The sequence below is a fragment of the Halichoerus grypus genome, chromosome 3, assembly GCF_964656455.1.
Source record: "Halichoerus grypus chromosome 3, mHalGry1.hap1.1, whole genome shotgun sequence".
Classification (NCBI taxonomy): domain Eukaryota; kingdom Metazoa; phylum Chordata; class Mammalia; order Carnivora; family Phocidae; genus Halichoerus; species Halichoerus grypus.
Window position 1 is genome coordinate 155,817,897 of NC_135714.1, and position 25,813 is coordinate 155,843,709.

At 43.0% G+C, this 25,813-nt stretch overlaps 1 protein-coding gene across 2 annotated transcripts in view; it reads right to left on the reverse strand.

Annotated features, from left to right (window-relative positions):
* EPHX2 (epoxide hydrolase 2) overlaps positions 1-25,813 on the reverse strand; it is a 71,836-nt gene that overhangs the window by 43,479 nt on the left and 2,544 nt on the right. The window contains exons 2-6 of one of the 2 annotated variants that reach the window (XM_036104426.2): positions 14,015-14,099; positions 7,410-7,569; positions 5,979-6,169; positions 4,380-4,502; positions 1,141-1,215 (exon numbers count right to left, since the gene is read on the reverse strand). In XM_036104426.2, coding sequence (XP_035960319.1) covers positions 1,141-1,215; positions 4,380-4,502; positions 5,979-6,169; positions 7,410-7,569; positions 14,015-14,099 — 634 coding nt within the window. The remainder of the gene's footprint in view (positions 1-1,140; positions 1,216-4,379; positions 4,503-5,978; positions 6,170-7,409; positions 7,570-14,014; positions 14,100-25,813) is intronic. The other variant, XM_036104428.2, reaches the window with a different exon arrangement.

The following is a 25,813-nucleotide window of genomic DNA, read 5'->3' on the forward strand; positions in this document are numbered from 1 at the left end:
GTACAATGCCCCATGGTCTACATACAGTATTTCAATGACAGTTGACCCTTGCACAATGTGGGGATAAGGGGCACTGACCCCCACCCGTGTAGTCAAAAATAGCATATAACTTCACTCCCCCAAAACTTAACTCCTACTAGCTTCCTACTGACTGGAAGCCTTACCGATAGCGGTCGATGAACACCTATTTTGCATTATGTGTATTATATACTATAATCTTATAAAGTGAGCTAGAGAAAAGAAAATGTTCTTAAGAAAATCCTAAGGAAGAGAAAATACATCTACAGCACTGTACTGTACAAAATCCTCAGATAAGTGGACCCATGCTGTTCAAACCCATGTTGTTCAAGGGTCAAGTGTAATCCATACAAGAACACTGAAGGGAGGTATTAGCATCACCTCATCATAAAGCTGTGTACACTGAGATTCAGAATGATAAAAAAATGTACCTAAATTTGCAAACTTAGTGCCGAAGCCAGGATTCACACTGGTTCTATCTGGCCCAAAGCAACTGTCCCATCTTGTTTTTTTATGAGCTGTTCTAGGTCTCTTCCCATTTAAATGGGACCAATGACAAAGGAAGAAGGATTCCAAGGTGAATCCACAAAGACATTCCACCACCCTGCTCTGTATCCTGGCTGGCTCGGGAGGCGGGGCCGCTCTGCACGTGGCCTTGGCCTTGCCGTAGCCCTGACCACAGCTGTTTTAATGACTAATTCTGTCTCTTTATCCTCGCTACGGGTTCCTTGAGGATGGGTCTGTCTTGTTCCTCACTGCATCCCTCGTATCTGGCCCATGGCTGACACCAAGGCAGTGCTTGATAAATACCTGCTGGATGAAAACAGGTTCTCCCCAGATCACAGGCCAGACACAGATGCACGTTAGCACCCCCGGGCTACTCAAGGCCCCGTGTGACCTGTTTTTCCATGGGAGTCTGACCGCATCCATACACTGCTTTGTATATCCTAAGGCATGATCCATGTCTTGTGATTTTGGAGGAATGATTATATGGAGAAATGTTATTTCCCTATGAACAGCGGATGTTCAGCTACCCTTGATATTTAACAAATGTCTCTGCAGGCCATTGTAGGTGGGCTGGTCAGGGAGGACTCGGCTGACTGGGAGGGAGTGCTCACATACCTTTATCGGCACGTACCCGTGGCTCACATCGCTCGGATTGCACGGGATTGACAGAGGGGCTGTGGCTCCGAGAAGCTGGAAGGAAAAGAGGACAGGGAGAGAGGGAGCAGCCTCCTTCTGTGAGAAGTTCTCAGACAGAGTTTCCCAAAGTCCAGAGTGCTGGCTCCAGGCACCTGTGTCACGGGCTCCTGAGTCCTCCAGGGGACTGCCCAGCCCTGTCCCTCTCCTGCAAGCACAGAGTTGTACTCATCTCCCCCTCCGTTTTAGTTCAGTGCAGCCCGTGACCGGGTCCTTCGGACAGAAGAGCGTGGCCTGTCAGCCTGACCCCTTAAAATCCCCACGCCGTTCTCTACATTCTCTACCGCCCCCCCGCCCCCTGCCTTCCGGCTGAGAGCCTGGTGTGACCCGGGAGAACACAGCGGGGAAAGACGGTGGGTCCTCTGTCAAACCCAGGTCCTTGAACAGCTGCATGAAGCAAAGCCCCTGGCCACCACTGCCTGAACTTTACATCAGCAGGAAAGAAACACCACCTGCTCTAAAACGCTGAGCTTTCGTACTTCAAGGACTATAATCCTTCTCTATGGCAGTTCCTCAGGTGGTCACCCAGGCTCACGCTGGACACCACTGGGAACGCAAAGTTCACACAGCAGCCATCCCATCACTCTATGGCTCTGCTGAAGGGTCTCTCCTTCACGCTGGCCAAAGTCAGACTCTCTGGGCCTTTGGATTTGTCTGCTCCAGCTGCCATTACCATGCGCCACAGACTGGTGACTGACACAACAGACATTTATGTCTCAGTTCTGGAAGCCGGGAGTCCAACACCTTGGTTGGTTCAGGCTTGGCTCCTCCTGAGTCCTCTCTCTTTGGCTTTGCACCTCCGCCCTGGGCCCTCACATGGTCTTTCTTAAGGGGCTTCTTTACCTTATTCATGTCAGGTTTCTTGAGACGGAAATGACAAAGGACAGGATGCTGACACATGTAAGCGAATTTATTCACAGGAAGGGACATATTAGCGACTCCTACTACTAGATCGCTCATCTTTAGTCCCAAATATGTGACCTAAGGAAGAAGTGGCTCCGACGTCTAAAGTGGGGGAAGTAAACCATGAAATTTATCTTCCTTTTTTAAACATGGAAGAATCTGCCTGGATGTCCTCAGCGGGGGAATCAGAAGGCAAGCCCCCTATCTCCATCGCACCTGGAGAGGATTCAAGGTGTGGTGGGAGGGATGGGCAGCTGGGTGCCCTCTGATGGCAATGAGCCTTGTCTGGCCTGAGGGAGCCAAGACACTAACCAAGGACCAGGGTCCCTTGGGGCCCTTCTGCTGAGGTATCCCTGGCCTCCTAGGGGATGTCCTACTCTTTCCAGGGGTGAGGGGATGGGGGTTTCCTGCTCTCACCATTCTCCTGCTGTTTTTACAATTTACAAGGCCTGTTCAGGACTGAGTCCCATAGCCTTCCTGAGAGAGAGAGGTAAGTCTCCTCCATTTAAAAAGGAATAGTTCTCATTCTTCCTTGTATCCTCCCCCTACTCCGGAGAAGACAGGTGAGGCATGGCTTACTTTCCCGATTATGGGACAGTTTTCTGTGACTCGTATGTGACGAGGGGACAACTAGTAAGTGGGACAAGCAGGTGGATGCTGGGATTCCAAGTCTGGGTGTTTTCTCCTCTGTTGCATGAGACTTCCAGGCTTGCTGAAGGACAGATCAAGCTTGGGCAAGACAGTTTATGGCTGTGAAGTCATTAGATAGATTTTATTTATTCGTTAAAGATGGAAAGTCAGGGGCACCTGGGTGACTCAGCCGGTTAAGCGTCTGCCTTCAGCTCAGGTCATGATCCCAGGGTCCTGTGATCAAGCCCTGCATTGGGCTCCCTGCTCAGAGGGGAGCCTGCTTCTCCCTCTCTTTCTGTCCCTCCCCCCACTCATGCTCACTCTGTCTCAAATAAATAAAATCTTAAAAAAAAAAAAGATGAGATGGGTTAGCTCAGTGATGGGTATTAATGAGGGCACGTACTGCATGGAGCACTGGGTGTTATACGAAAACAATGAATCACGGAACACTACATCAAAAACTAATGATGTATTGTATGGTGACTAACGTAATAAAATAAAATTAAAAAAAAAGATGAAAAGTCATTTGTCCCTATCGTGGGGGGCTAAATTGTGTCCCCTCCAAATTCATCGGTTGAAGTCTTAACCTCCAGGGCCTCAGAATGTGACCATGTTTGTAGATAAGGTCTTTAAAGAGGTCATTACGGTTAGAGGAGGTCATTGGAGTCAGAATCCAATCTGGCCGGTGTCCTTGTAAAAGAAGAGGACATTTGGACACACCCGGGGGAAGACCATGTGAAGACACAGGGAGAATGTGGCCATCTACAAGCCAAGGAGAGAGGTCTTGGAAGGAACTGCCCTTGCCAACACCTTAATCTTGGACTTCTGGCCTCCTCGTGAGACTGTTGTCTCGACCATCCAGTCTGTGTACTTTATGGCAGCTCAGGGAAACGGACACCAGTGCCCTTTGAGAAAAAGCTGGGATGGCTGCACCGTCCAGCTAGCTCAGCCAGGTGTATGCCCCCCCCCGGTGTTCCCCCCCCCCCCCAACACAAGCATTGCATTCCTGAAAAAGCCTTGTGTAACTGGCCCTGGGACTCTGGGGCTCAGTGGGATGGAGATCTTAGGTAAACCCAAAATAACAAAAGGGGCCTCACTCTGGCACCACAGGCTAATCCCCAGGCAGCCCCCTTGGGGCATCATTAAGGGCGTCCCATCCTCTCTGAGGGATGGTTTAAACCACTCCACCGAGTCCCAGCAGTATAACCAGGCAGACCAGGTGAGGACTGTGCTCCCTACCCCCACTGGGGCAGACCTAATAGCTAAATTCTCAATATTTACTCTAAAAAGTCAAGTCTAAAAATAAAAATATTTTTTAACTTAAAAAATTAAAATAAATAAATAAATAAATAAATACACTGAAGTCTGGTGGCTTTGAAAGCTTCGCTCCTGCCTTGGGTCTTGGTTCCTCCGACTCTGACTGGTATGGGTTCTTGCTCTCAGAGCATCGTTTCTCTGCTCATGATGGCAGAGAAAAAAACAAGAAGTTCTTCAAGGACAGCATGCTGACGGCCCATCGGGGAGCAGCGAACTCCCTGAACCGGTCCCCCTCTCGCCTGCTGTGTCTCCTGCACCCCTAACACAGAGAAGGGGCAGGAAACCCGACCCGGTGCAACCCAGAGAGTTACCTGCACCCCAGTTACTTTCTCCAGTTCTGCCAGGGCTGTGTCTGTGTCACGGACGAGGATGGTGACCATCCCCAAGTCACGGGCCGGCTTCAGATTAGCCCCGACGTCATCCAAGAACACAACCTGAATCCAAATAGCAGGGACACTAGCATCACTTTAATCCAAAGCAAAACTCACCAGTGAGGGACAGCACCGGAAAGACACACATTAAAATGTGAATAGTGGTTATTTTATGACGACAAGGTGAAGAATTATGTTTTCCTCCACATATTTGTTTACTCTTAAAATTAAAAATATTGAATTACATCAGCGTACCCATAAACACACAGAGACATGTACAGATTCCCACACACACTTGTGGGTTTCAGCCTGAATTCTGAAACTGTAAGAAAATTAAGGAGGGATATAAAGTTATCAGGGTGATATTAAAATTCATCTAGGAAATCAACATGTATGAACAGATAAAAAAAAATCTGGAAAAGAACTGTAATGATATTAAAACAAATTATGAAGCTACAAAAGGTAAAATTAAAAAAAAAAGTGGGGAGCTAGAAGAGATATAAACATATCAAATGAAATAGAAGAGAGTCGAGGAATGAACCCAAATATAAATGACAATTTGTGTTGTCCACCTCGTGAGGAAAAATAGTACTTAAAAGATTATATAATTATTTTAACTGTTTGGGGGAAAACAGTGGATGCTTCCTTCACATCTTCCCCCAAAATAAATTCTGAATGGATCAAATATTTAAATTTTAAAATAAAAAAAATCCTTAAAGTTGTAGAAGAAAGCATAAGTGCATTATCATCTTGGATTAGGGCAGGCCCAGACTTCTAAGCAGCTCATCTGACAACCCAAAAGCCAGAAATGAGAAGACATTTATTTATAGGTATACTAAAATTCAGAGCACTGTTACAAGGCTTAATCCAGGGGTTGAGAAGAGCAGGAGCAAAGTTTAAGAGGAGAGAGGAAGGGTTCTGGGATTGAGCCCGGTAAGGATTCCCCGTGAGGAAGTTCAGGGTTTCATCTGATCAGCTTGTGGATGAGGTGGGGCCAACAAGAAAGGGTCAGAAACATCAGGGAAAGGTATTTAATCTTGGTCTAATTGCCTTTTTGAAAATTAGAGGTGGGGAATACAAGGGAAACAGAATTTTAGAATAGATACTTAGAGACAGTATGAAGACAGAATTTAGGGGTTCCTAGAGGAGATAGCTCTAATATTGGAGCCCACTTCCACTCACCCTTTGGTAGGGTGACCGTGACCCTTACCCGCCTTGTGGTCTTGGGAAAATCTCCCAGGGTCTACGTTTCTTTATAGGCAAACTAAGGCAGCTAGTCTAGCAGTTTTGACAATACCTGTTTTGACCTATAAAAGCCACAGAGAGGGACCACATGCCCATCTCTTGTAGAATGTTCTAGACTGAAGGGACAGGTAAAGTCCTTCAGAAGTCCTGGCCTGGGAGAATGGGAACCTGCCACTGGACCTAGAATCAAACCACCAGGCCCCAGATGTCCTCCATCTGCTCACTGCTTCTCAATTTTTCTTATTTGCAATATCTCTAGAACATTCTTTTTCACTAAAGGAAGTGTCTACATACCTCACTGGGGCTGGCCTTCATGGTGTCCAGCACGAACCTGTAGATCTGCGGATCAGGCTTGGCCATTCTGATCCTGCACGACTCTATCAGGAAGTCAAAGTGCGGCCTCAGCTGACACAGCAGCTGGGCCAGGCTGCCCCTCTGAGCGCTGTCATCCAGCCAGTTGTTGGTGAGGATGCAGGTTGTATATCCTGAATGAGAAGTCACCAGTGACTAGACCAGATACAGAACTTTGCTCCAAGAAGCTCAGGATAACCCCACAGGGAACCCCAAAGAAGGGGTCACGCAGGGTTCTTCTTTGCATCAACCTCTTGATGCCCAGCTTCTAAACTGACAGATGGGACAAGAATCATCTTTACCCATAAGCACCTCCTGACACAGAGACAGGAGAGTAAACAGACCGGGTACATGAAGGGCTTTCAGAAGCACTGATAGAAACACTACATCCCTTAATTCCTTGCAATTGTAGAGCAAGAGGTTGTGATCTTCATCAGCTCATGTGATCCTTACCACTTCTGGAATAGGCAGGACAGATCTTACCAGATGAGCAAACAGAAGCTCAGACAAATGTGGAGCTTCCCAGAGCCACACAGTGAAGGCAAAACTGGGCCAGGCCCAGAATCCTGCCTTTGGACTGCCCCTCCAGTGCTCCTTCCAAGTCTATGTTACTGAAAACTCTGCTCGACTATCTTTCAAAATTCTCGCCTTGGCTGTCGGAGACCATTCCCATTTCAAAACTAGAGGAATGTCAGCAGAAATGGCATTATCCCTGGCTTTCTCTCCCTAACCAAGAAGGGCAAGAAGCAGGGGGTGCTGGAAACAAGGCACTGATGAGTCAGTGGTGAGACCCTTTCCATGGAACATGAGTGAGAAACATGGACATGGGATGGCTTAGCCATGACCAGGTAAGTCTGCTGATAAGTGGGTAGAATGATTTCGAATATACCTGTGAAGAAGAGCTGGGCTCCAAAACTACATAAATCCCTACTGGATGAACATGATCTCATGTCCCAGACCATTTGACACCATCTGAATTCATGTCAGCCAGCTCATAGCTCAGTCACTTTGACACTCGGAGGCTGAGACAATCACAGTTGCTTAAAAGGCCTTGATTTTCAATCACTGTGACAAGAGGTTGGGTCATTACTAGTGTCACTGGAGGGAGAGAACTTAGCTCACAAGGCAGTCTCTGGTACACATTGCTTTATTAAATAAAATTCTTTCATTTTTTTTTTTTTTTTCCAGCTATTCTGATAGTGCTATTTTTTGCCATTTGATAAAACTTACTTCAGGGCTATGTTTTTAAGAATGGCTTCCCATCAAGGTCCAGAAGATCTATGCTCTCAGAACACATATAGATGTATTCTGACCTAATCCACCCAAGGGCTCTAGTGTGGTTGGTTCAGAGAACGGCCAGTATTGGATCCTTACCCTTCTTTCTGAGGGCAAGAGCTGCCTGAAGCATGGGGTGGTTGATCTTTCTTGCTGCAGCCGCCTTGCCAAAGATCTGGCTTACAGAGAAATTCTCAGGGAGGCGGATTCCAGAGTCCTCAGAATGTTTCCTGCAGTCTTCTTCCATGAGTGGCACCCACTGTAAGAGTGAATTGATGAGGGACGATCAATTGGTACCATCCTTTGGAAAAGCTTTTGGCAGCATTTACTAAATCCGATCATATGCATTCTGAGCCAGCAATTCCGCTCCTAGACCCACACCCAATGGAAATGTCTACATATGTTCACCAAAAAGACATGTTTGTGTATGCACTTGCAGCAGCATTATTTCCAAGAGCCCCGAAACTACAAACTACACAAATGCCCCTGTTTATGGGCTGAATGGGGTTCCCCCAAAATTCATGTTGAAGTCTTAAGCCCTCACACCTCAGAAAGTGATTGTCCTTGAAGGTAGGGTCTTTAAAGAGGTGATTAAGGTAAAATGAGGTCATGAGTGGTCCCTAATCTAATCTGACTGGTGTCCTTGTAAGAACAGGAGATTAGGACACACATACACACACACACACACACACACACACAGAGGAAAGACTGCAAAGACAAAGAAGATGGCCACTACAAGATAAGAAGAGAGACCTCAGAAAAAACCAACCCTGCCAATACCTTGATCTTGGGCTTCTAGGCTCCAGAGCTATGAGAAAATAAATTTCTATTGTTTAAACCACCCAGTCTGTGGTATTTTGTTATGGCGGCCCTGGGTAACTAATACACTTAATAGCAGCAAAATGGATTGTGATATGTTTATACACTATCATAGCAGCACTATTTGTAATAGTTCAAACTGAAAACTACCCAAACCCCAATAGCAGAATGATAGAGAGCTCATAAATAAACCCATGCATACATATATGGTCAACAAAGAAACCAAGAATATACAATGGGGAAAGGACAATCTCTTCAATAAATGGTGTTGGGAAATCTGGACAGCCACATGCAAAACAATGAAACTTGACCACTTCACCATACACAAAAATCAACTGAAAATGGATGAAAGACTTCAACACAAGACCTGACACCATAAAACCCCTAAAAGAAAATGTAGGTGGTAAGTTCCTTGACATAGGTTTTGCTGATGATTTTTTGAATCTGACAACAAAAGCAAAGCAACAAAAGCAAAAATAAACTATTAGGACTACATCAAAATAAAAAGCTTTTGCACAGCGACAGAAGCCATCAACAAAACAAAAAGGCAACCTACTGAATGGGAGAAGATATTTGCAAATGATATATCTGATAAGGGGCTGATATCCAAAATATATAAAGAACTCATACAACCTAACGGCAAAAAAAGCAAACAACCTGATTAAAAAATGTATGGAAGACCCGAAAAGACATTTTTTCCAAAGAAGACATATAGGGGGCCAACAGACACATGAAAAGATGTTCAACATGACTAATCATCAGGGAAATGTACATCAAAACCACTGTGAGATATCACCTCACACCTATTAGAATGGCTATTATCAAAAAGACAAGAAATAACAAATGTTGGTGAAGACGTAGGGAAAAGGGAACACTCGCACACTGTTGGTGGGAATGTAAATTGGTGCAGCCACTATGGAAAACAGTTTGGAGGTTCCTCAAAAAATTAAAACTAGAACTACTCTATGATCCAGCAATTCCACTTTGGGTATTTATCCAAAGAAAACAACAACACTAACTCGAAAAGATATCTGCACCACCCCCATGTTCACTGCAGCATTATTTATAATAGCCAAGATGTGGAAACAACCTAGATGCCCATCAATGGATGAATGAATGTATAAAGAAAATGTGGTATATAACTTTAATGGAATATTATTCAGCCATGAAAAAGAACAAAATCTTGCCATTTGTGACAATCTAGATGAACATCAAAGGCATTATGCTACGTGAAATAAGTCTGATAGAGAAAGACAAATACTGTCTGATCTCTCTTATATGTGGGAATTAAATTAAAAACAGAAACAAAAACAAAAAAAACACAAAAAAAGCCAAACTCATAGATATAGAGAATGTGGTTGCCAGAGGCAGGTGGTGGGGGATGGGGTGGGAGAAATGGGTGAAGGGGGCCAAAAGATAAAAAGAAAAAAAAAAGATACAAATGCCAAAACTGATGCAAGATAAAATATAAAATGTGAGTAGACTAAAACCATTAATGAAATTGGAAAAATAATGGAAGTATTCACCTTTCCGTAAAAATAATAAAACTCTTGCAGCCTTAGACTGTTACACAAGGAAAAAAAAAAAATATATATATATATAGTTAAGTGGGAGAGTTACATAAGTAGATTTGCATTTTAGGGAGGTCATCCCAGAAACAGTGAGGAGGATTGGAGGAAGGGAGAATAATTAGAAGAGAATTTTCACAAGTTCTCACCATCACTATCCACCTACCAGCATTAGTGGCCAAGAACTCCATCTTCCCTTCTGTTACCATGGATAATGGTCCATTGCTCTTATCAAAGCTCAACCCCTCCATCTAGATTCCATCCCTTTCTGTTTCAAGGACGTGGCTCCAGTGGGTCTCCCTTCCTTATTCCTTTATCAGCAATCTCCCTCGCTATGGGACCATTGCCATCAGCATGCAAGCATATTGTTATCATAAAGAAAACCTCTTTCTTGACCTTATCCCCTCCTCCTACTGCCCCATTTTTCTACCCCACTTTGTATCAAAATTTCACATAGTCTTCAAACCGTTTCTCTCATTCTTTCTTGAACATAGTCTGATCAGGCTTTCACCTCCACATTCCACATTCCACCTTCTCTCGTCAAGGTTATCAGTGACCTCCATGTTGTGTTGCTGCATCTAATGGGCACTTGCCAGCCTTCATTTTGCCTGACCCATCAGCTGCATCAACACAGATGGCCACTCTCTTCATCTGAAACTTGATAAATCCTTGGCTTTCAGGACTCCACACCCTCCTAATTTTTCTCTTATCGGTGGAGATTCATTCTCCATCTCTCAATCCTGGGTCCCCCTCATCAACCTGACCTTTAATACTAGAGTACCCGGGATTCTGGATTCTCCATTTATACTCCCTTTCTCAGTGATCACACTGAGTCCAGTGGCATTAAAAATGCCATCTATATGCTGTGTGTGTGTGTGTGTGTGTGTGTGTGTGTCTATATTCAGCCACACACTGAAGGAAGATGTTCCTTCAACTCTGGGTTTGTATATGCAGCTGCCTCTTGCACGCTCTATTTGGAGATCAATAGGCATTTCAAATTGAAATATCCCAAATCGGGCACCTGATTTCCCAGCCCCAGAGCAGCGAACAGCAACTGATAACTGTCAGTTGGTTCTGGTCAGAAACGTTTGTTATCCTTCATTCCTCTCTCATACTCATACTCAATCTATCAGGAAGGCCTGTGGAATCTACTGTCAAAATATTCCAGACTTGGATCACTTTTTACTGCTTCCACCAATATAACCTTAGTCCAAGCTACCACCATCTCTCACCCAGACCTTCCAATAGCTTCCTTAATTAGTCTATAATGATCCTTGCCCTTTTGATCTATTTATGCAGCAGCAAGAATGAGGTTTTAAAAATATCAGTCAGGAGGTGGATTTGAGGCTTGCCTTCCCATCTCCTTGTCTGGCTGCCTCTCGAATAAACCTTTTCCTTGGGACGCCTGGGTGGCTCAGTGGGTTAAGCGTCTGCCTTTGGCTTGGGTCATGATCCCAGGGTCCTGGGATCGAGTCTTGCATGGGGCTCCTTGCTCAGCAGGAAGCCTGCTTCTCCCACTGCCTGCCACTTCCCCTGCTTGTGCTTGCTCGTGCGTGCTCTCTCTCTCTCCCCGACAAATAAATAAATTAAATAAAATTAAAAAAAACCCTTTTCCTTGCTGCAAATATATATACATAATGTCACTTCACTGCTCCAAATCTCCCAATGCCTTTCCATCTCAGGGTGAAAAAAAAATGGATAAACAGATCAGAGTATCTTCATACAATGGAATATCATACAGCGATGAGAATAAAACTATTTATGACTGCATACAATGACATCTATGATTCTCACAAATACAATGTTGAGGAAAAGATGCCAGACACAAAAGATTTATTGGTGTGGTTCCATTTGCATAAAGCGCAAAATAGGTAAAACTGATCTCTAAGGTTGGAAGTCAGGATGGTTAGTTACTCTTGGAGGGGTAACGTTAGAAGGTGTGTAAGTGGGGTGTCCATGGTGCTGATTATGTTTTATTTCTTAATCTGGGTGCCGGTGACATGGGTGCATTCAGTTTGTGTGAAAATTCATTAAACTGTATACTTTGTGTACTTTTCTGTTTGTATTGTACACACAAATGAGAAAAAATTTCCCACCCAGGTGCCCATATACACAAATGAAAAATTAAAAGACGACATTCATTTTCAAGATATGATTTCTGAAGACAAATTGAACCTAAGTAGCCTTTGTCATAATATATAGTTGGCCCTTGAATAATGTGGGGGTTGAGAGCCCTAACCCCCCACATTGTTGAAAATCCACATATAATTTTTGACTCCCCAAAAGCTTAACTACTAATAGCCTACTGTTGACCAGAAGCCTTACCAATCACACAGAGTTGATTAATATATATTTTATATGTTATATGTATTATATACTGTGTTCTCATAATAAAGTAAGCAGAGAAAAGAAAATGTTATTAAGAAAATCAAATGGAAGAGGAAAATGCAGTTACAGCACTGTATGTGTATTTATTGAAAAAAAAAAAAATCCATGGATAGGTGGACCCGTGAGTTCAAATTCATGTTGTTCAAGGATCAACTGCAATTTGCTATTTCAGACCTCATCTGCTAACCATTCAAGTTACCTAGAAGCTACATACGGACGAAAGAAGTCAGAACGGGTGCAGGGTTTTCATAGCAATTACTAGAATTTCACTCTATAATTCCTATGTTCATTGAAAACACATTGTACTTCCTTCTTTCCTTCTCTTCCAACAATACTACTGCAGATTTCTTATTGACTTCACATTTATTCTCAGCAGTATCACTAGTTTTTCAGTCACCAGCCACTGTGTGTGTGCAAGCGCGTGTGCATACACGCACGCTCTGTGCCTTCACAGAAAAGGCGCACTCCTGCTTTCTCCTACAGTGGGCCCTAAGTTCTCTGACAGACCGATAGGTGGCTCTAATTCATAAAAAGTGTTAAAATATAGACCATGTTCTCTGTGTGCTTATAGATTCTCAATAGCCTTTCTTCTTCCAGACACTGAGAATTCAAATGGTTTCAGATCCTGATCACTTTGTTAAAAACCAGTGGAGGTTGTAGTCACAATGGAGCTGTTATTTATTGAGCAGTTGCTATGTGCCAGGCACCATGCGAGACACTTTCCTAGCTTCCTAACTATCCATGAAGTAGACTGTAGATCACCCTCATTTTACAGATGGCAAGACTGGGCCTTTGGGAGGTTAAGCAACTTGCTGGGGGGACACGGTCTGTAAGTGGGAGCTGTGATTCAAATCCTGCTCTCTGACTCCAAAGCCCACCCATTATCCAGTTATTACTTAACAACCCCTCCCCGCAGTTGGCCCTGTCTGAAAACAGCTACTCTCAAGATGACAACTATCAACAACAACAGAACTAATAAACAACAAAACAAAGACTGACGAGGATTGGCGAAGATGTGGACGAACTGGAAATCTTGTGCACTGCTCAAAGGAATGCAAACTGGGGTAGCCACTCTGGACAACAGGATGGAGGGTCCTTAAAAAAAATTAAAAACAGAACTACTGTATGATCCAGCAATCCCACTTCTGGGTCTATACCCAGAAGAACTGAAAGGAAGGTGTCACGCAGATATTCGCAACCCATATTCACAGTGGTATTATTCACAATAACCAAAAGATGGAAGCAACTCCGGTGTCCATTGACAGAAGAATGGACAAAATGTGGTCTATCCATACAGTGGAAAACTATCCATCCTTAAAAAGGAAAGAAAGCCTTTCACATGCCACAGCATGGACGAACTTTTAAGACATCATCCAAGGGAAATAAGCCAGGCACAAAATATCCTACTTCTCTAATGTGGCTAGAGTAGCCACATACATGGAGACAGGAAGGTTGCCAGAGGCTGGGGGAAAGGAAGGATGGGAGTTTTTGTTTAAGGGGTATAGGATTTTAGTTTTGCAAGATGAAGAGTTCTGGAAATGGATGGTGGTGATGGCTTCACAATGTGAATATACTTTACATTACACAATTATATACTTAAAAGTGATCAAGGTGATAAATTTTGTATTATGTGTATTTTACCACCATTTAAGAAGAAAAAAAAAAAAAGCTACTCTGCCTGGTATAGATTTTCAAGGGGTTGGCAATTTTCCAGTCATGGGGTGGATCCTGCAAAGAGACAATAAGCCAGTCTTAACTATCTCTCTGTGGGTCTCTAAGCCCCCATCCCAGTCCTACGATGGAAGTGCTAGACAGGGTACATCGGTGAAGCAAACATGGGTCTGCCCTCAGAGAGCTTCTAGTCAGTGCGGGAGATGGGCATGTGGCACAGAATGCCTTCTTGAAGGGGTCTATGAAGTGTCCCTTTACCTGGGAAAACGTGATCTCTCCCCTCATGAGGCGGGCACTGGAGCCATCTGGGCCTCCTCTCCTGAAAGCTTCTTTCAGAAAGCCTCTGGAAGACACAAAGGAACAACAGCATGGGTGTTTGGAAGACTTCATCACAGCAGCATGTAGGGGACAGACACTATTTCTATCCATAGACAAACTGCTGTTAGAAAGGCATTCTGCCATGGAGGGGGAAAGGCAATGTTCAAGTTGGGATCTTAGCCTGAAAAAGCAACCTAACCAGGACGTGAGACCATAAACTCACGGGGGACCACCTAACAGAGACTCTTCAACTGTTAGTACTTCTGGCTTTGCCACTTAAGGGACAAACTCAAGACTGGATATGCATTCACTCCCATCTTCAGCTCATTTGCACAAGGCACTGCTCCAAAGGACTGCTTTATTAATACATATTCTTCAAAGGGAATGAAATATTTTTTTCTTGTTTTGATTCTGAACATATAGTTTCTATTTCATTTTAACCTTATTTAATTTTTAAAAAGTTTCCCATGTTATGAGCTAAATTGTACCCCCCCACCTCCAATTCATATGTCGAAGTCCTAATCCCCAGTACTTCAGAATGTGACTGTATTTGGAGACAGGGCCTTTAAAGAGGTGATTACATTAAAATGAGGTCATTAAGGCGGGCCCTATGTAATGAGTGGTGTCCCGAGGAGGAAATCAGGACACAGACCTGAACAGAGGGAAGACCACGTGAGGACACAGGTAGAAGGCGGCCATCTACAAGCCTAGGAGAGAGGCCTCAGGAGAAACCAACCCTGCTGCCATCTTGATCTTGGACTTCTAGCCTCTGGAACTACTGTTGAACCCACCCAGTCTGTGGTACTTAGTTATGGCAGCCCTAGCCATCTAACACACCTCAGCTCATATTCATCCCTTGTACACAGACCCAAGGAGTAGCAGACACAGAGGGAGAGAGACAAGCTCATTACCCTCTCACCTCCTTACATTACAAAATACAAGTTTCTATTCCATTTTCTTGATAATTTCCCACCCCCTGTGGTGGATCTGCTACCTTCACATGGCCAGCTGGGTGTCATCGGACAGATAAAGGATGGTATGTATGTGACACACACACACACACACACACACCTCCACCCCCTTGCACCCCCGGCGGATGTTGATAATCCATTACCACATCCGATTCCACTGAGTCCAGACGCTCATGTGCAATCCTTAATATAGTGCCCCAGGCAAATATTTACAATGCACGGGAATTGGTGAGCCAGTTAAAATTATTTACCATTCCCAAGTAAGATGACAAATATGTCTGATCTGGGAGTTTCATTTCTGAAAACAGTCAACTCCCTTCTATCCGACTAACCCTCTTGCAGGTAACAATTATCGACTTTGCACGAAATGTGGAAAGATATATTCCTACTATAGAAGCCTTGCTCAACTTTCCAGTAATAGCAATGGCTTTGCTACACCTTTGCCACCAGTTATTATTTACTTATTTATTTATTTGAAAGATTTTATCTTTAAGTAATCTCTACACCCAATGTAGGGCTCAAACTTACAACCCTGAGATCAAGAGTCACATGTTCCATTGACTGAGCCAGCCAGGCACTGCCCTGCCAGTTGTCTTTTTTTTTTAAACAGAGTTATTAAATTGTAATTACATACCATCAAATCCATGTTTTAAGAGGATGATTCAATGATGTGTAGTAAATTTACAATTGTGCAAACATCAGCACATGCCAGTTTTAGACCATTCATCACCTCAAAAGGTCCCTCATACCCTTCTGCAGCTGACCTCCAGTTTGAAGAGTCAATATACAATTCAACTCAACTATCTTGTATTGAGCACCTAGGCATGCAAGACATTGTGCTGGGTGCTGTGATATAAAAATGGAAAAGTGTGACTGCATTCTTAGGGAGCTCACAGGGGACAAGGGAGTCAACATATAAGCAAGTAACTGTAACACACTGGATGGAAAGCAAAGGGAGGATTATTTTTTCTGCCTGGAGAATGGGGGCTGATAGAAGAACAGGAGCTGAGGCAAGAATGTAACTATAGAGAAAGGAGATACCAATGTATCTATAAGACAAATCAGGCAGTAATAATAATAAAGGAAGCAATTTGAAATATGAATATTGTTGGATTGGAAAACACGAATTCCAAATTTTAAGGATGGCTAACAAAAGCAGTGAACAGTGAAATGGCCATCACACAAAATGAAATTAGTGAATAAAAAGACATGATACAGTTTTCAAGAACAAAGAGTAAAACGATGAAGCAATTGAAGTTAATGAGAAAATGATAAGACCTAGGGAGGCCAAATTCCTTTAATAAGCAAACAATAAGAATTCCAGAAGGATTGGGGCGCCTGGATGGCTCCGTCGGTTGAGTGTCAGACTCTTCATTTCCGCTCAGGTCATGATCTCATGGGCCATGTAATCGAGCCCTGCATGATGCTCCTCGCTCAGCGGAGAGTCTGCTTGAAATATTCTCTCTCTCCCTCTGCCCCTCCTCCGGCACCTGCGTGTGCGCGCGCGCGCGTGTGTGTGTGTGTGCGCGCGCTCTCTCCTCTCAAATAAATAAATCTTAAAAAAAAAAAAAAAGAATTCCACTAGGATTGATCAGAGAAGCAGGAGAACACTTCTCTGTACTGAAGAAAGATTTGAGTCCTTAGATCAAAAGTATACCAATTACCAAGGCAAAACTAATAAAAAACAAACAAACAAACAAACAAAACCCCCACAATAGGCATATGTGGGGGAACTATGTCAATTCCTAGAATAAGAAAGGGTAACAACCTTTTGTGTAAAAACAGATTATACACAAAAGAAAAAAAATTTAGAGTGACATTAGTCTTTTATCTGCAACTTTAGACGTCAGAAGATTGTGGAAAAATATTCACTAGACATGGAGATAAAAAGAAACAATGGCCCCAAAATTCTATCCCCAGACAATTTATTATACATTTTTGAAGGCAACAGAAAATCCCAGCCTGTAAAACTAATGTTTACCATCACATGCATTTCCTGGAAAAAAAAAAAGAAAGAAAGAAATTCAAGGAAGATTTCCAGTCAACTTAAAGATAGATCAAAATAGAAAGTTGAGAACAGGACAAATGTGGTTTAAAAGAAATTGGAAATGAAATTTCTTAAAATACCACTTGCCACAGCATTAGAAAAAAACAGAAATAAACCTAATGAAAGAGGTTTAAGACCTCTATCTGGAAAACCACAAAACTAAGAGAAATTAAAGACCTCAATAGATGGAGAGATCTATATCAAGTTCATGGATCAGGAGACTTAATATGGTTTGGGCAAAAATTCTCACCAAACTGATATAAAGATTTAATTCACTCCAATAGTAATCCCAGCAGATTTTGTGTATAAGTGTGAAAATTGATACACCGATTACAAAATTTATCTGGAAACTAAAGGACACAGAAGAGCCAAACAAATCTTTAAGAATAAATATGAAGGATTTATATGACATGATTTTAAAATTTACTATAAATTAAGACAATGTAGTATTATTGCACAGACCTACACATCAACTTAGCGTAACAGGGAGTCCAGAAATAGACCTCTCTATATATGGTCATTTGATTTTTTCAACAAAGGCACCACTAAAATTTAATGTGAGAAAGGTTTTTTTCAATAAATGACTTTAGAGCAACTGGATATCCATTGGGGGTGGGGAGACTTCACACCATATACAAAATTTGTTTTGAAGTGGATCATCCACCTAAATGTGAAAGTTAAAACAATCTAGCTTCTAGAAGAAAGTGGGATATCTTCATGACCTTTAAGTAAGCAAAAATTTCTTAAAAGGACACCAAAAGCAGGGGCACCTGGGTGGCTCAGTCAGTTAAGCATCTGACACTATTTTTTTTTTTTAAAGATCTTATTTATTTATTTGAGATAGAGAGTGTGAGAGAGAGAGCATGAGAGCAGGGTGAGGGGCAGAGGGAGAAGCAGACGCCCCGCTGAGCAGGGAGCCTGATGCAGGGCTTGATCCCAGGACCCCAGGATCATGACCTGAGCTGAAGGCAGATGCTTAACCGACTGAGCCACCCGGGTGCCCCAAGCATCCAACTCTTGATCTCAGCTCAGGTCTTGATCTTGGGGTCGTGGGTTCAAGCCCATTTGGAAAAAAAAAAAAGGACACAAAAAGCACTAACATAAAACAACAAAAAAAAGATAACTTAGTTGTCATTAAAATCAAGACTTTCTGTTCATCGAAGATATCACTGAGAAAGTGAATGAGTAAGCCATATACATGGATATGCTTGCAGTACATATGACAAAGGACTTGTATCAAGAATATCCCACTCTCCCTGCTTGTGTTCCCTCTCTCTCTGTCAAATAAATAAAATCTTCTTAAAACAAACAAACAAAGAATATACAAAGAACTCCTAATATCGATAAGAGAAAGACGACCCAATTGAAAAATGGGCAAACGACGTGAACAAGAGTTTCACTCAAGAGAATTATCAAATGGCCTATAGGCATATAAAAAGAAGCCCAGTATCATTATTCACCAGGGAAATACAACTTAAAACCACAATGAGATGCCACTATATACCCACCAGAATCACTACATTTAAACACCCTAAGCATATCAAAGACTAAAGAGCATGTGGAGAAAGTGGACCTCTCTTCTACTCCTGGTAGGAGTATAATTTGATACCAGTTTAGAAAATGGCAATCTCTATTAAGCACTTTTATATTGACAAGAGGCACAAACCTTTGTGTAATAAAGTTATAAGGCACACACCTTTATGCAACAATTAAGATAGCATCAAAAAATGCAAAATGAAGGGAGTGGGGATTATATCAGGACAGCACACTGAGCATGTATCTATTTCTCTCTGCCTAAAATCCCACTGAGATTATACAAAAGCTATCCTTAAAAGATTTAAAAAGACAAACAACTTCAATAGTTCAGAAAACCAAGAAAATGTAAATTATTGGACTAAAAGATATGAGAAAATCTTGGAAGACAGATGTAGCCTGGAACATATTAATTTAAAAAAGAGAGAAAGGAGGAAAACAAGAGCCCAAACATGTGAAAAGAAGTCCACTGTTGCTTTTCCCCCACTAAGCCCAAGAGCAGGTTCAAAGTCACTTCAATAAACTCCACAAGTAGAAAGTGGACTTGGGGGCTTCTGACAGCTGATCTGCTCTCTCCCCTTCCTTCTACCATTTCATTTATTCATTAGCAAATATTCATTGTGCACCTTCTACAACAGGCATTGTTGTAGGCACTGTGAAGGAAGGATTGAACAAAGCTCTCTTTCAGGAGCTCACATTCTAGTGGGGGGAGAGGGGGGAGAAAGAATAAGCTGGTAAATTATATAGTATTTTAGTGAGAAATACTGAGAAAAATTAATCTGTAAAGGAGACAGTGTTCCAGTTATTATTGCTACATAAAACATCAACCCAAAATCCATGGCTTAAAACAACCACAGTCATTTTATTATCTCTCAAGGTTTCTGTGGGTCAGGAGTTAGAGAAGGGCTCATCTGCGTGGTTCTGACTCAGGATCTCTCCTGTGTCTGCAATCAGATGGCAGCTAGAACAGGATGGGGGAAGGGGAGAGCTGAAGCAGCTGGGGACTGACCGGGCATGTCTCTCTCTCCCAAATAGTCTCAGGGCCTCTCCATGTGGTCTTTCCAGGTCAGTTAGCATTAAAAAGAAAACGACATCTCAAAATGGAGTCACTTATGTTAAGGCCCCACATCAGTAAGACTTCATACTTAACTAACTGCAGTTTCAACCCCCCCTCGCCCCGCCCTTACCACGTAATCTTTAACGGGGCAAACTGGAATTTCCTGGCCAACACTAGGAAGTAAGCCCCTGATGGACCACTTCCATTCCCCTTAGGAGGGTGAGTTGTCTAAAAAAAATGCATTCCTTGCTAGTAAATTCCCCTTTTCTGCCCCCTTTACCTTTAAAAACCTATTTTGGACAGCTCCTCTACTTAGTAGATGGAATGCTGCCTGACTTATGAATCATTTAATAAAGCCAATTAGATCTTCAAATTTACTTGGTTGAATTTAGGGTTTTTTTAAGCACTAGTTGGGGATTCCTCCCAGCATGGAAGCCTCAGGGCACTCAGACTGCTTATCCAGTGGCTGAAGGCTTCAAGAGTGATATTTCAGTGAGCAAAGAGAAAGCTGCAACACATTTATAACCGAAACTCAAAATCACAGGGCAGGGTATCACTTCTGCCATACTCTGTTGGTCATAAAAGTCCACCCCACTTCTAGCAGAGGGAGTAAAGAGTGCACCTCAATGGGAAGTGTCAGAATCACGGGTAAAAAGTGCACATGGGTGGGAGATATTGCTGCGGCCGTCTTTAGAAAATATAACGTTATGGGTAGAAAGTCATCTCTCTTAATTAACAACTAAAATACAATTATTCCAATCACTTTATTTTTAAAGATGGGGCCCAGAGAGCTTAACTGGCTAGTCCCAAGTCACACGGCTAGTGGTGGAGAGGCCATTTACATAATGGCTCCCATTCCAGATTTAAATATTCTACTGTATGGAGACTGTAGAAGACTCAGAGCCCTATGAGTATAGTTACATACAATTTAAATTAAAAGTCTGATTCCAGTTTTTTTAAAGATTTTATTTATGAGAGAGAGAGAGCATATGTGCACAAGGGGGCGGGGGCGGCGGGGCAGAGGGCGAAGCAGACTCCCCACTGAGCAGGGAGCCCGATGTGGGACTCAATCCTGGGACGCCAGGGTCATGACCTGAGCCGAAGGCAGATGCCTAACTGACTGAGCCACCCAGATGCCCCTACTGATTCCCATTTTTAATAACATTGGAAATTTAGCAATCATCCTCTTTGTTTTAGTAAAATACACATAACATAAAATTGACCATTTTAACCATTTATAAGTGTACAGTTCAGTGCCATTAAGTACATTCCCATTGTTGTGCCACCACCACGGCCATCCATCTCCAGAACCTCTTCATCTTCCCATCTTTGCAAAACTCTGTGCCATTAAACAATAATTCCCCATTTCCCTTCCAGGCAATCATTTTAAACCAGATTATATTTCATATATGTTGTCACCTCCTCAATCTTCCACAAAATATCAACTATATATGAAATTTAATCTTATACCATTAACTACGAGAATCTTTGTTAGTGGTTTTTATACGACGGAACCCTTGAAACCTCCCACTATGTCTAGGATTCATTCGCTGTCCCCCAAGGGGATTCTTCTTCACGCGCTGAAAACACACATTCATAGCTAATAATGAATGAGTCAGAGCAGCTGGAAGCAGATGCGTCCCATGATAAAACCGGAGTGGAAGTGATCCACCTGCCTGGGGAAAGTTCTGGTGTGAGTGAGCACCAGGATAGCTAAGCTGACCTGGGCATGGCAGTGTGGGGTGTACTGCAGTTGAGTTCTGACGCTCACGACCCAGAGTTTGCACAGACCCCACAGGTTGAGGGCAAGTCCTCCACAGAATGAGCTCACTTCAGATACCAGCCACAAGTCTCGGGGAGGGGGGGTCTCCAGTCCACCCATACTTCTGACCTACTGGATATAAATTTGGAGGTTCCCACAACCCTCTAGGTCTGATAATTCACTAGAACAACTCAAAGAATTCAGAAAAGTGCTATACTTACTATGATCACAGTTTTATTTTTTTAAAGATTTCATTTTTAAGTAATCTCCACACCCAACGTGGGGTTTGAACTCACAACCCCAAGATCAAGAGTCGCACACTCTACCAACTGGGCCAGCCAGGTGCCCCTACAGTTTTATTTATTTATTTTTTTTTTATTTATTTATTTTTTTTTAAAGATTTTATGTATTTATTTGACAGAGACACAGCGAGAGAGGGATCACAAGCAGGGGGAGAGGGAGAGGGAGAAGCAGGCTTCCCGCCGAGCAGGGAGCCCGATGCGGGGCTCGATCCCAGGACCCTGGAACCATGACCTGAGCCGAAGGCAGACGCTTAACGACTGAGCCACCCAGGCGCCCCTACAGTTTTATTTTAAAGACACATGAGACAAGTTCTGGGAGGGCATGCAGAACATCTGTGCCCTCTCCCTGTGAAATCAGAGCATGTCACCCTCCAGGCAAATCAGCGTTCACTAAATAGGAAGCTCCAATGAGCTAGAGTGTGCAGAGATTTTATCAGGGTTTCATTATGTGGGCACGGTTGATTAAATCATTGGCTATCTGATTCAACTCAATTCTCAGCTTCCTCCCTAGAGATCTGGCTGGCCCAAAGTCCCAAACCTCTAATCACTCAGTTGGCTTTGCTGGTGACCAGTCCCAATCATGAAGATTGGTAAGCGCCCCCATGAGTCATCTCACCGTAACAATGGCATTCCTTTCCCTCAGGAAATCCCAATGGTCTTTAGAAGCTCCGCGCTAGGGGCGCCTGGGTGGCTCAGTCATTAAGTGTCTGCCTTCTGCTCAGGTCATGATCCCAGCGTCTTGGGACCGAGCCCCGCTCTATGGGGAGCCTGCTTCTCCCTCTCCAGCTCCTCCCTTCTTGTGTACCCTCTCTCGCTGTCTCTCTCTGTCAAATAAATAAATAAAATCTTAAAAAAAAAAAAGAAGCTCTGTGCTAGGATAAACACCAGACAAATTCTTCATTACACAGAAAATAAAGATACCAATAATTATGCATGCTGACAGAAAAGGTTGTGTTAATAGAATAAATTACTATCTATGCACATTAAAAAATCATAGGTAATCGTAAAGAAACTAGAAACAAAATGTACCCATAAGAAGACGAGAAATGTTTCCCCAAGAGAAAACTGGAGAAAAAGAAAACTTGATCAATACAACTATAGACAGGAAAAAGAAGAGGAATAAAAGGGGTGCCTGGGTGGCTCAGCCAGGTAAGCGTCTGCCTTCAGCTCAGAAGTCCTGGGATCGAGCCCCACATCGGGCTCCCTGCTCAGCAGGGAATCTGCTTCTCCCTCTGCCTCTCCTCTCTACTTGTGCCCCCCACCTCAAATAAATAAATAAAATCTTAAAAAAATAAAAAGAAGAGGAATAAAAGAAGGAACATAAAACACAAAACATCATGGTAGGAATCAACAGTTCAGAGAAATTAAGAAGAAAATGACAAACAATCCAGTACAAAACCAGACACTACCATGTTGTGGAATACCACGGAGCGGTTAAAAAAGGAAAGGTAGATACATAAACAGACACAGGAAGATGTCCCATTGTTAAGTGAAGTAAAATCATTAAAATTAAGTAAATGAAGTAAAAAAAAAAAAAATTAAGACCTAGAACAGCATGTGTACTATGATCCTATTGTTTTTTTTTAAACTTATCTATCTTCCAAACTACCTACCTACCAAACTGTGCATAAACGTGCCTGCAAATTCATATAAGCAAGTGACAGACTGACAATCCCTTATCTGAAGCCTCAGAACCAGATGAGTTTCAAAAGTCAGGCTTGTTCAGACCGTAAAGGTAAAGGGGGGCTATACCATATAGTAAGTAACACCTCCAGGAGGGTCCGGGGCAGCCCTCTTAATCAAACTCATCGTATTTCTGTCGGGAAATGCGTGACTACTCACAGTAGTGGGACAGATAAAGATGACAAATAGCCCCACACTTGTTCAGGTCACGTTTACTACCCAAATGAGGTCAAGTCAGATTTTGTGGTGAAATGAAGTCAGGTCAGGTTTTGCTATAAAGAATTATGGGGGGTGGGAACCTAAAATACCCCTTGGTTCTGCATCAACCATGATTATATGCGGGGTGGGGAGAGGAAGAAGGAAGGGTGAAGAAGGTCTGACATTCCTATTCCACATTATTCTGTTAGTTTGAATATTTTCAAAGTAAGAATGGATTTGTGTATTAGTTGAGGAATTAAAACCCATGTGTAAAAAAAAAAAAAAAAAAGATGGCTTCAGAGATGATATAAAATCCCAGAGGTGGTAAATAAGAGGCAAAAGGCCACTACAAATCTGGGGACTGCCCCAGGAGCTCCTGGAAGCATGCAGTAAATACTTCCTGAAATAGTACACAGGACATGGATAAGAAGTCCTGATTCTCAGATACCCTTCCTGTATTTGCTGACCGCGTGTCTGTCTTGCTACGAAAACATTTACTGAGCATTGCATAGGACAAGCACCTGAGGTTCTGGAACACACATTTTTGATAGAACTGATGCTCTGCCTATCCCTGTTGTTCGGTCCAGTGGCCCCGGGCACACCTTCCACAGTGAGGCTGTGTGAGAAGGTATTAAATGAAGCACACACCTGTCTACATCCTGCTACCCTCACGGCCTCAGCACCGGGCTCACAGGCTTCCTCTGTCCTCCCCCGCTGGGCCCCGCAGCCTAGGTTCTTCACCTTCATGTCACACTACGGAGCCGGCCCCCCGCTTCTCTCTCACGACGCTCCTCCTCTCTGGCCACACTGGGATAGTCACTGTTCTAGTGCGCACTCCATGCTCTCCACCCCCAAGCCTTTGCTCATGCTGCTCCCTTCACCTGGAACGTTCTCCCTTCACATCTCTTCCCACCAATCTCTTTAACCATCTTCTCAGGCTCTGCCTCCGTTAAAGCTTTTCTGGTTCTCCCATCAGCCCTAATCCCTCCCTGCTTTGAGCCACCTAAGAACTTTTCCTTTTATGGCACTGCCTTTGCCTTGAACTCTGGCTATCTGTGGATGCCTGAATTCACATACCAGATGCCAAGCCTGGTGAAAATGCCCCGTGCAAGGCAGGCCCTTCAGGCTCACCTGCTGAACCAACACCTTCACGGTTCGTTCACAGACTCCAAAAGCTAACAAGGTCAAGGGCTTGGAATCAGCTAGCTTTGCTATGACCCATTTTATGGCTGCTGGGAACAATCCTAACCCTGGTCATGGAGGGAGTGTGTGAGTCTGTGCAACACTAGATAAACAGAGTGTGCCCAGTGCATCTCGTGCATATGCACGAGACTTTTATAAAGAAATGTGTTGGAATACAGCTGCCCATCCACCTGTGTTACCTGATGTAACCCTCACAAAAATGTCTAGAGGAAGGTATTTTCCTATTTCAAAACTAAGACTAAGGTTTTAGACGAGTTGACTAAGACTGAAACAGATTAAGCAAGGCTACCCAGCAGTCAGTGTTAGGACTGAGATTTTTAATCTGAGTCTGACTCAGAGACCAGCGCTCTTTTAATTACCCCACATTTGCAAACTTGTATACTTGTGACTTTTATTCTTACAGTCATGTTCCCCCCCACATTGATGAGGTCACAGACACAATTACACCTCATAGCTCACGAGGATAAGCTCTTTTTATGTCTTTTTTTTTTTAAATCAAATTTATGAGTCAAAAGGAAGTAAAACAATGCTATTGTTAAAAGGGATTCTAGGAAAGCTCACTGGTCCTTCCTCAGCTTCTCCCTCCTGCAAATGATCTGAATTGGACAAACCTGGATCGAGGGCGGCCCTCCATTTTCAATACTTCTCTCCAATCCTAATTACCTGGGATGTGATTATTCTTATTGTGGACTTTGTAGGCACCTTATTTGTATTTTAATGACAATAAATAATTATTGATACACTAACTATTGGTGTTGACATATTGATATCAATTTACTATTGATATACTTATTGATGTATTTACTCACCCCCTACAGATTGACATCTTTCCCAGAACAGTAATAGCCAAGGGAGGTGGGAAGTCTCGATGAATCAGAGAGGAAATAACCCTAAATTGTGAGTCAAAAAAAACTGGTTCCATAGCTCCCGGTGACTAATTACTATGTATTCAAGTTAATCTCCTGCTAGGCTTCAGTTTCTGA